Below are 11,887 nucleotides of genomic sequence, written 5' to 3'. Positions count from 1 at the left end.
TACCTCTGGATTGGTGTGTCCAGTGGGTTATTTTTTGTTACATTATTTTTGAAATTGACAAAAAAAAAGACATGCAGAAAGTCGTTGTGCAATATATTTATGATGATATCAGATATTTATAACTTGAACATGCTAAAGAAACATGGTGTTAAATTGGCAAACATATTTTTAAAAAATTATTGTTTGTTTATTTCACCTAAGTCCTCTAAGGAACCTGCATTAAAGGTTTTAAAATTATCTGTAAAGCATTAAAAAATATTGCTATGTACATTTTTCATAACACTTTCTAATATTTGATGATTATTTTAATAGCTTTTTTTGCATTATTTTTTAAGGTTGTTTATTTTTCTTTTATGATTTCGTTTTTAAATAAAATTCATTCATTATTCTGAAAAATGTTGTTTTTCATTATTTTTTTTGTTTTATTAAAATTTTATGATATTTAATAAACACTGCATTAGACACTTTGTGCATTGGAACAGTTCCTTTTAAATTTAATAAATTAACTGAAAATAATGTAGCTCGCTTATTTTTTCAGCCGTTTTTTTATATTTTCCGTAACATTGTCCGCCCCCAGTTAAAAATACATATTCGCGACGGGAAGGCCTGTAATAAGTATCGCCATGTTCATAATACAATAAAAAGTTGTAAACAATTTCACTAAAGTCGAACGGCACTTCTAAAGTATGTAAACGCTAAACTCGCTAAATCAATTTTTTTCGATAAATTCTCTAAAATCAGTCAAATTTTTTCGAAAAAAGACTTTGAGGCTCACCTTGCAAATGTTTATATTGTGTTTTGATATTAAAATAAATAAAAATAATAATGAAAATAATAATTGTTTTGTGCATCAAATTTATGCAGTTTACGAAAAAATTTTACTTGTATATAATTATATATGCTTGTATATAATTATATATACTTGTATATAAATATATAAAAAGTTTTAAAAAAGGTTATGTATATCTAAGAAAAAACATTTTGGACATTTTATAGTAATAGTAATAATAATAGTAATATATTTAAATAAGTCCTCGTAGATAAAATGACAAATAATTAAAAACCAAACAAACAAAATTATACAAAAATTTATGGTTTGTGAAATATAAACTTTAAGTAAAAAAAAAAAGCAATTGTTGTTCATAGCAAGTAAGTTGATATCAAAATTGGGAAAAGGGAAAAAAGATTGCTTTCATTTAATTCAAGTTTACATATATGACAAATAGTATCTAAAAAGCCAATATTTATAGCTGCTAAAGCACGAATTAATTAATAAACGTGTAGCTCATCTTCAGTAAAAGATGTACTGTTTGCAGCTGGAGAAAAAAAATACTTGTCAATTCTATTCTTAAATGCGTTAACTGACGGAACCTTTTTGCATGCTGACGGCAAGTTATTCCAATCATTGACAATACGATTTGTAAAAAAATTGTGACGAGCATTATTTTATGTGAATTCACGCATTAGGACATTGGAAGATGATCTGCGAATTGGTGAATTATGCCAATTGATACTCTCAAAACCGTTTTCTAGCTTAAACTGTTGGGTTAAGTAGCCACGTCTCCTGCGAGTTTCCAAAGTAATAAAATTGAGCCGACGACACCTTTCAGCGTAAGGTAATCCTATTAAATGATAAGGTACTTTTGTTGCTTTGCACTGAATTTTTTCGATTTCTTTGATGTCACCTTTTAAGTAAGGACACCATACCGGAATAGCAAATTCCAGGTGCGGCCTAACATACGTAGTGTATAACTTACTCCAAACTTCCATATCTCTTGATCTAAATGTCTTTTTTAATAGGCCAAGTATCATACTCGCTTTACGTGTTGCAACCTGTATGTGTTGATTCCATTTTAGATCATTAGATATGAAGATACCCAGGTCCCTCATTCATTAGATATTCATGATTACTTTTTCCATAACCAAGGTGCATAACTTTACATTTTTGAACATTTAACTCCATCAGCCATTCCTTTGACCATTCTATGACAATGTTTAAATCATTTTGTAGGATCAGGCAATCAGCATCGTGAAACTCAGGTCTTCGTTCTTGTAACAGTTTAGTATCGTCAGCATAGATTTTATGAACTGATTTTAACTTATCCGTTAAGTCATTTACATAAATGATAAATAATGTTGGACCAAGTACAGACCCTTGAGGAACTCCGCTTAGAACATCGGTCCAGTCGCTAGAGTGTTCACCTAAGACAGTTCGCTGTTTTCTACTAATCAAAAATGACTCAATCCATTTTAGAACATTGCCATTAATCCCATATGCTTTCAATTTATGATTATGTTTCAATTTATGATTATGTTTCAGATATGATTCAATTTATAATTAAAGAGTTTAAATTCTACTCTGATTATAAATCTAAATTAACAATAAAGTAATTTAAAATTGAACAAAACTATAAAACAAAAAACAAATTTATGTGCCCAGTTAAATCTAAGTGCCCCCATTTATCACAAAAATTTGTTTTAACTAGAATCCTTTTTTTGTGTCACGCAACTTTTGTATTTTTTGTTTCACGTAGTTTTGTATGCAGAAATCGTATTCTAAATTATCAAAGAACTATTTAAGTTTTTTTATATTTTTTTGCTAGTGTGCAAATTTATTTTAAATATTTACTTTAAACTTTTTTTGCACACAGAAACTAATGCGATGTTTCTTTTTAAAATTGTTGTCGGAAATCGACATTTTAAAATTGACTGGTGTTTCTTGATCCTCGTTTTAATTTATTTTGGGGTAATTATGCACAGACTTAATCTATGAAAAAAGAAGCTGGAAGTAGAAAAAAAAAAAGATTTAAAGATAAATATAAAGGAAAATCTATGGTTCACTCCATAAAGTCAGTCGCATATAGATCTTGCAAGAAAAATTAAATGCAGCCATGTTTTGGTAAAGTATTTACATCACAAGAATATAAAGCATATCATAAAAAAGAAAACTCTGAAGCAATCCTTTGATCGAGAAATCAAAGCCAATTTTTGACTTAAATTGAAATAACTTACATTAATTCTGCTGTCCTATAAAAAGTGATTCCCACCCCACCTCACTACACCACTTGATTTAAGTGTTTATAACCTTTCGACAACTTTCCAGTAGCTGTTTGACATAGGTAGAAAAAATTAAAAACGAATTAAAAATCGTAGTTTCCTTACTTAATTGGCAATTGTTATTTTTTATATGGACGCTATCTTTTGAACGCTAAAAATATCTTGATAAAAATCGAAATCTGTTTAAAAATTTTGATCTAATTTGTAGCAGCAATTTTATAATAAATTAGGTAAATATTTTTAAATATATTCAGAGCGAAGTTGAACATCGATTTCAACAAATTCTTAAAAACCAAATAGTTAGTAATAAAGTATAGGGTTGTTATTAATTTCATTTTTTTTTAAATAAGCATGTTAAAATCAGGTTGTTTCAAAACGGGGCAAATTAGAGAAATTTCTTTGGTTTCTTATAAATATTTATAAGTAGCAAATCTGTAGCAAACAGACCTTGGAACATTAAACGGCTCCCTAATATTATTTTAAAAAAACTTATAAAGCTAGAACTATAAAACTTTGACTTTGATAGAGCAAATTTTTAGAGTTTGTATTAATTTAAATTGATAGAACTCAAAGTTTGTTCTATGTCAAGAAGTTAGTTATCTTAAATATCAAAATATGCTGGATCCACGCCATGGATATTTTATGTGATTGGTCAAGGGTTTGCCATTTAGTTTTTTATAAATTTAAAAAAATTGGATTACATCTCCTCTTGTTCTACGTTCAGCTAATGAGGTGAGACCCAGATTTGCTAATCATTTCTCGTATTTTATGTTGCGCAATTGTAGAACAAGTTTGGTAGCTCTACGTTGGACTAATTCTAATTTTTTAATGTCTTTTAGAAGAAAAGGGCACCAAATTGGTGCACAGTATTCCAATATCGGTCTTACATATGCTGTATAGAGCATATGTAAGACCGATACTTCACAAACATACTTGGATTCCATTTTTTAAAAGTTCTTTTGAGTAACCCAAGTACAGAGTTAGCTTTAAGAATGGCATGACTAATTTGTTCTGACCATTTAAGTTTATTGTTTATTAGAACACCCAGTGTTCTCTCAACAGATACATCTTCGAGTGGAATGCGACCATTATTATTTATCATTGTAAAGGGGATATCAATGTCTGTGGAACCACCATGGAACTTTAGAACCTTGCATTTATTTATGCTAAATTCCATAGAACGTTCTACTTTTAATCGATCTTTATGAATTTTTATTTATTTTATAGTAAATATAAATTTAAAGTATAATAAATATAATTTTATTTAGACAAATTTCTATTAAAATTGATTATATATATATATATTTTACTTCTTGGGGCACCTAAAAAAAAAATTATATATATATATAAAGAGTTTGATTATTTGAAATTGCCTTAATAAAAATACCTGCCCTTTATCAAGCCAATACTTAACAAAAAACATTATATACCAAGCCAATATAAGTTCTAATATTCCTACTAACACTCCTGTCAACAAATCCTACATCAGTATAAGTGAAACACCATTCAAAATTAGATATGCCAAACCATATAAAATCATTTAACATTCTAAAATACAAAAACGGCACCGAATTATCAAAAGAATGTTGGAAATTAAAAGATGCCAACTTAAACCCAGTTGTTAAATGGAAAACAATTAGGCAATGCAATGTTTACAACCCAACCACGAAGTCCTTTAAACTATGCACAAACGAAAAATATGAAATTCCATTTTCCAAAAGTAAAAATCTGCTAAACAAAAAAATTTAAATGCTATCCAAATGCAGGCATCGAAACAAATTTCTTCTCGCCCTTCTCGACGCGGGTGATTGATCAATTTTCTAATTAATTAAGTTGATTAGTTTTAAAATGTCTTAGAAGATAAAAAATTTTTATAAATCAAATTTATACTCTCATAAAAATTATTTACATATAATTCCTATATAGACATCTATATTCAATACAAACAAGGATCATAAATAACTACACCAAATTACATTAAAATAATAAAAGCAGAAACCATCAAAAAATGATATCCCAAAGAATTTTTATTTTTTTAATACAGGGTTTAATTGACTCAGAAAAAAAAAAAAAATTATGAAAGCAAAGTAAAAATATACAAGAAAACGTCGAAAACTTATAACAACGACAATATATATACAGAGGTGACAACAATACAATATTACAAATTTAGAATATTAATCAAAAATCTCTAAAAATTCTTTTCGGAAAACTTCCATTCAAAAAATTTCTAAATATGTTTGCGTAATGTAAAACATATAGGTCTACATGATGTAATATAAAACATATATGAATATGTTTTTTTTAATTAATGTTAAAGAAATCTTTTAGTTCCTTTATAATAAAGTTGTTGTAGACTAGAAGATAAACATAGTATCGCAGTATTTTTTTACTTTACGAGACTGACGATAATAAACTTTGTGAAGCATCATCTCGGAGTTGTAGTATCTTTGACATTGGAAATGATTTTGGAACGTTAAAACAACACTAAAAACGTTTTTTATTTGTTATAATTGTTAACTAAAAATATATATAATAAATTTGAAAAAAATTAAAAATAAATATTAAACCTGAAGAAAATAATGACAATCCAAAGTCTCTTTGCTTAGAGGTATGTTCTTGTATAAAAAGAAAAAGAAAAAAGAAATACAAAATTAAAAATAAACTTTACCAAGATAAACGCAGTTCACGTTAAAATAAGAATTATATTTCACTTAATTTCTTAATTTTATTCTACATAAAGATACCTTGAATAAATTGCAAATCTCAGTAAATTCATTCGACTGAAGTAAATTCTTTTTATTAATGATAATTAGGGTAAAAGCAGCACGCAGAAGAATTTTTGAACCTTCGTAAAACAGGCAATCCCAGAGACGTAATACTGTCTTTAAAATAAATAATACGATTTACATTATAATACAATACAAATTAAGAAAACAAATAAAAGTAAAAACCAAAAAGAGAGAGAAAAAAAAAAAATCAAATAACAATGACCTCTACTGGAAGTACATCAACAAACAAACATATAAACCACTTTGATACAAACAGCTCTATATTGATATTGTGGACTTTAAAATGTTCATGAAGATCAGGGTGAGAAGACCTAAACAAAATAATTTTCATTATGAAACTTGTTAATGCTCTTTGATTTATTTAGTTACATTATTTATATAGCTATTATATTTATATCTTATAATATTGTAAAACTTATTTTTTAAAACTTTTTGGAACCAAAATGTTTTTCAAATATTTACGATACGCAGAAAATGTCTGCATATCAATAATGCTGAGCCCGTTCTAACCTCAAAGGAAAAATTATATGACTCGGGTATAAGTAATAATATAGTTATTATACAAAGTCGGACGGATGTTCAGAAAAAGTTGGAATATAAAAAGATGCACGGCTGTTAGATGTTATTTTATTGATTATATTGTATGCAAGTATAAGTTAAGATATAAGGCATGCTATCGGAAAAATCTGCCCACCTTTCTTAATCAAAATTAAGTTTTACAGAAAATTCTGACTTTCTTTTTGATGCCTCCCATAAGTTTCTGGACAGTCCATTTTTTCTTCAAATCTGTAGCTGATTTTACTGTATTTCCACTTAATTTCAATTTCTTTTTTATGATGGCCCAATATTTTTCAATAGGACGTAATTCGGGGCAGTTTGGAGGATTCATCTTTTTCGGAACTAACATCACTCCATTAACATCGTAAAACTTTTGAGCATCTTTTGAGTAATGTATTGTGGCTAAATCAGGCCAAAACAATACTGAAGTACTTCTATGAGCTTTAATTAGTCGTTTTATACGAGAAAGACAACATTTCACGTATTCCGAAGATTTCATTGTGCGCAAACAAACATGAACTGGCGATTTTTTGCCGCAAGAGCAAAGTGCCTGCCAAATCATAAATTTTTTCGAAAATTTATCAGTAATTACATACTTGTATTTATCACTCACATTTCCTCTTATTTTAGAAGCATAGTAGCACTGCCCAGGAATTTGTTTAAAATCCATTTTAACATAAGTTTCGTCATCCATCAAAATGCATCCATTATGTTTTGTTAACAAGTTGTCATACAACTTTCGAGCTTGACTCTTTGCGGTTGAATTTTGTTTATCGTTTCGATTTGGCATTTTAACTACTTTAAAACTTTAATATCCAAGTCTCTGTCGCCATTTGTGTACAAAAAAATTGGAAACCTTCAGTTTTTTTGCTCGATAGCTATCAGACCAATCAGGATGTTCTTCAAATGAAGTCTCCAACCGTTCGAGAGCTCTAGGATTTGCTGTGCGTTTTTTTCGACCACTTCCTTGTTTTCTCTGAATAGTTTTCTGTTCTGTAAACCGTTTAAGAACAGTATCTACAGTTCTTCTTGATATTTTTAATGATTTCGCCAACTTTCTATTCGATAAAGTTGGATTTTTAAAGTGTTAGTCCACAATCAAAAATCTTTGTTTAGTTTGCTCGGTTGACATTTTGAAACTAAATAATACTTTTAATTATTTTTTTCTGCCAAAATGTTCTATTATACAAACACTACCACACACAAAAAAATAATTTCAAAAAACGACCGTTAACTAGCTTTACCACACCACAAAAGGTGGGCAGATTTTTCCGATAGCATGCCTTAATGATAACATTGTTGTGATTTATGTAACTTTAAATGATGCAAATTATGTTAGCAAATAAGGTTAGCCTTAGAGGGTTATGTATGTATGTATGCATACATGCATGCATGCATGCATGCATGTATGTATATGTATGTATATACACACACATAGACTTTAAGGCTATATACTTATATGAAATTAATAACACTTTTAAAATTTTTAGACGTATTTCAAACTACATAGTTCATCATTTAGTAAAATTGCAAAAATCATAAAAAAAATGTTTTTAAATAGGTTAGATAATTATTTTATTAAGTAGTAAATATTTTATTGCTATAAAAAAAAAATTATCTGCTTTATCATTAAAAATAAAAAGATCTTTTATAAGGTTTACTATTTCCATTAAAATATTAGTAAAACTGATTTACTCCAACATCAATTAAACCTTAGAAAAGGTTTTTCAAATTAATGCAGTAGTGCTGTAGTGGTAAAGCGCTCGCCTCCTAAGCGAGAAGTCCTGAGCCTTTTGTCAAAGTTCGTGTTTTGGAGTTATATAGTTGAGAGAGCTATAACCTCAACTAAAAGTAGCCTCCTTGACTGTAGTGGCCTTCATGGCCTTAGGGAGGTGAATTAAAATAAAAAAAAATTATCAAAATCTTTTATAAAAATCTATTAAAAAGGGTTAAAAATACAATATAATAAAAGTTAAATGAAAAATTTAGAATATATATTGACCCTACTGGCTCTAAAGCTCAAAACTTTTTTCTTTCTCAATCCCAGATAGCTTTGTGACATGCTTTCAAAACAACCCAATCACTAACCTTTACTCCACGACTTGTATTTTATCTCTGACTCTGTGCTCAGTTTTTTATTGTTCTCCTTTAGGTGATTCAGATCATACTATGATCTCATCAAAACTTTTATCTTATACTTTTATTTCATTATATTCAGCCTATAATAACTTCCTTCTACATAAATGGGGAATTGAAATGTTTTGGTGATTTTCTTTGCAATGGTAATTGGGCTTTTGTTTTTCTTGAAGCAAAAAAATTAATGAAGATTTTATAATTTTCTGGATTTGGGTAAACATGAAAGCTTTGAAATCCTTCTTTTTGGTTTCAAACCAAGCATCACTCTACCCCACATCTTTTGAAGCAGCTAATTCTACTTTTAATCATTTTAATAGAAACAACTTTCTTAAGAACAAGTAACTTATTATAACTGCAAGGAATTGATCAAAAAAGTACATTATTCTCAGATTATAAATCTCTTATTTTATACTAGATGTTAGGTATAAGAGACTTATAAAAAATCTTTAACAGTATCACTACCAACAGCAAGTCTAACATTTCATCTTCTTTACATAGGTCTCATCTTACTATCTCTCCTACAAATAAAGCAGAACTATTTGCTAAGAACTTTTTCTTTTAATTCAAAAGGGATATTTCATAAGGCCAGTGCTTTTTGGGTATGACAAGAAGAACCATCCTGCAGAAAAATTTTTAAATTTTAATACTTTTATGCTTCTTATATTTCAGGGCAAAAGATTTCTATTTTTTAAACAAATTGACTCCCAACAAGGTTCAAAGCAACAAACTAAGTTGGAAGTTAACAGAAAGCAAAGAATAGAGCTAAAAAGCTGGAAAGCGACTGACAGAAAACTGTATATTGTTTTTATCAGGAAAACACGAAGATGAAAAGAATTTCAAAGCACGGATTATTTTATTTAAATTTATGCTATATTTTACTTAATGCTCTTATATCTGAAGATATTGTTCACTTAGTATGGCAACAGCCACAACTAGTCAAAGACTAACCCAAAGTAGAGTCTTATATTGACCAGCATTATTGGGTACCAAAGTACTACTCAAGTAATGAGTTGTCGGTGACTGGATTTGAACTCATATCACACAACAGTCCGGGTTTTACGATGTCATTTGACGCTCCAACTAACTGAGCTATCCAGCCACAACAAGGATAATTGAGGAAAAAAACTAGATAAAAAAAAATTTATGAGCAAGGTAAAAGAACATTTAACAACGAGGTAATAAAGGTAAAAGAAAATTTACACTAAATGAATGCAAATTAGCTGAATTAAAAGTCACACCAGATTAAGTTTTGGTTGATAGAACAAGAGATAATAGCTCACTTGAGTAGTGACCAGAGAGATAATTGTATATAAAAAAAAGAGAACTTTACAAAGAAAAAGACGTAAGACGGAGGCTCAAGCTTAGCAGCTAGAGCAGGTTCAATAACCTTGTGTACAGTTGGAAAGTTGTGGTGATCCCAGAAGTTATTGAAAAATAAAGGAGAATGATATTCATCAAGGACAACTTCAATACTGTGATTAGAATGGAACGATTCAATAATTTTCCAAACTTTCTCAGATACACTATGAAGTGTGCATATGAAGAAGACCAGCATGTCATCTTTTAGAGTTGAAATGAGGACTGACCTTTGGTTATGACACAGGACTTTTTTATATTGACATCTTAGAACAATAAGTGGATTGTTTTCCAGAGAGTTTTGTAGAAAAGATGAAAAAAGATTAGGATTAAAAACGGCAGCTGCACAAGGACGAGAAAGATGAAAACAAGGTTGAGAAAGATGAGTAAAACAAGAGATGAGAAGAAATAAATGCCACAACCCAGAAAATTATAAAAAGACAAAGTTTTCAGCAGAAAGACAAAAGACATAAGCCCAAAAACATCAAAAAGAAAACCACAAAATGAATCCCAGTAAGCTATAAGATAGTAAGAAATGTGATGAAAAGTTTTAGTGAGATTTGAAAAAGAAACTTAGCACAAGCTAACACAATAGTCAAGACACAAGGAATGAAGATCAATGATTAGAGTTAGTTGAAAAACAAGTCACAAAGTTAAGTACATGAATAAGGGAAAAAACTTAAGCTTTAGAACTAGCAAGTCCATGAATGTGATGATTTGAGCCTTAGCAAATTAAAAGTTAATTGTGATCAACTCAAAGATTCAAAAATTAAACAAAGAAAAAGATGGACTAGTGAATTTAACAAAAGGCAATATATATATATATATATATATATATATATATATATATATATATATATATATATATATATATATATATTTATATATATATGTATATATATATATATATATATATATATATATATATATATATATATATATATATATATATATATATATATATATATATATATATATATTAGGGGGAGTCAAAATAAGTAAATTTTGAAAACAAAAAAATCATACCCCCTAAATTTGGGGCAAATATATAAAAAATGAGCCTCAAAAGGTTTGAGCGCTGTCAGATCACTTTTAACCCCCCTCAAACCATCAATTTAGGGAAAAAATGACCGAAAAGTGGTCATTATTGGACCTCTTGAGGGAGGGGTTAAATATTTTTTTTTCAATTTTTTTTTTTTTACTTACTATATAAAGGACTTTATTTTAGTTAAAAACTGTATGGTTTTTTTATTACCCCTCAAAAATTTATGTTTCGTGGTAATGAAAATCAGGAAAATTGGTAATTTTTTGCATTTTCTTCTGCTATGTCTATTGTTGTATATTTATATTTTGGTACAACTTCTGAAAATATAAAATTTTACATTTTTCTAATAATTTTAGATTAGTACATAATATAAACATATTAGAAATAAGTGCAACTCAACTAAGGTCAATGAAAAAGGAATTTTTTATTATAAAAGAGGCAAAACCAGCAATATCAGGTTGAAACATTTTTGTTAATACTGGAATTAGTAATGAATCTTTTTTGGAATTATTAATGAGACCTTTTTCGAATGGTTCATTGATAATTTAAAATCTTTTTATTTAGATATACAGCTTCCAACGAGCTTGGATATTCTTCAACACTTAATATATGACCAGCAATGTTGCTATGCATCAATATCAAATATAATTGCTTGTACCCTTAGAAAACTTTTTTCAAGATGCTCAGATAGTTGCCTTGAATGTATTTTATCTAAAATCAAGAGATCCTTGATTAAAGCTGGATTTGATGTGTTAACTGATTTAGCTTTAGTTAAAAAACTTTTTAATTTGCACAAGTCTTATTCCAACTTGAAAATAAATGCAAAACGAGGAACTAGTGGCGATTTGGCTAAACAAAACAAGTTTGAGATTGAAATAAAAAAACTTTTTTGGGATAGTAATTCTAATCTCAAAAACATGGTCAAAAAGATCCCTAAAAGACG

General features: G+C 28.4%; 1 protein-coding gene across 2 annotated transcripts in view; it reads right to left on the bottom strand.

Moving 5' to 3' along the window:
* Window positions 1-4,925: 4,925 nt before the first annotated feature.
* Window positions 4,926-11,887, bottom strand: part of LOC100210259 (growth hormone-regulated TBC protein 1) — a 24,408-nt gene continuing 17,446 nt past the window's right edge. The window contains exons 8-11 of one of the 2 annotated variants that reach the window (XM_065788874.1): window positions 6,052-6,160; window positions 5,805-5,942; window positions 5,628-5,675; window positions 4,926-5,544 (exon numbers count right to left, since the gene is read on the bottom strand). In XM_065788874.1, coding sequence (XP_065644946.1) covers window positions 5,452-5,544; window positions 5,628-5,675; window positions 5,805-5,942; window positions 6,052-6,160 — 388 coding nt within the window. In that variant the 3' untranslated portion in view covers window positions 4,926-5,451. The remainder of the gene's footprint in view (window positions 5,545-5,627; window positions 5,676-5,804; window positions 5,943-6,051; window positions 6,161-11,887) is intronic. The other variant, XM_065788873.1, reaches the window with a different exon arrangement.

This window comes from Hydra vulgaris, chromosome 01 (assembly GCF_038396675.1).
Source record: "Hydra vulgaris chromosome 01, alternate assembly HydraT2T_AEP".
Lineage (NCBI taxonomy): Eukaryota > Metazoa > Cnidaria > Hydrozoa > Anthoathecata > Hydridae > Hydra > Hydra vulgaris.
This window is presented reverse-complemented; position numbering and strand designations above follow the sequence as displayed.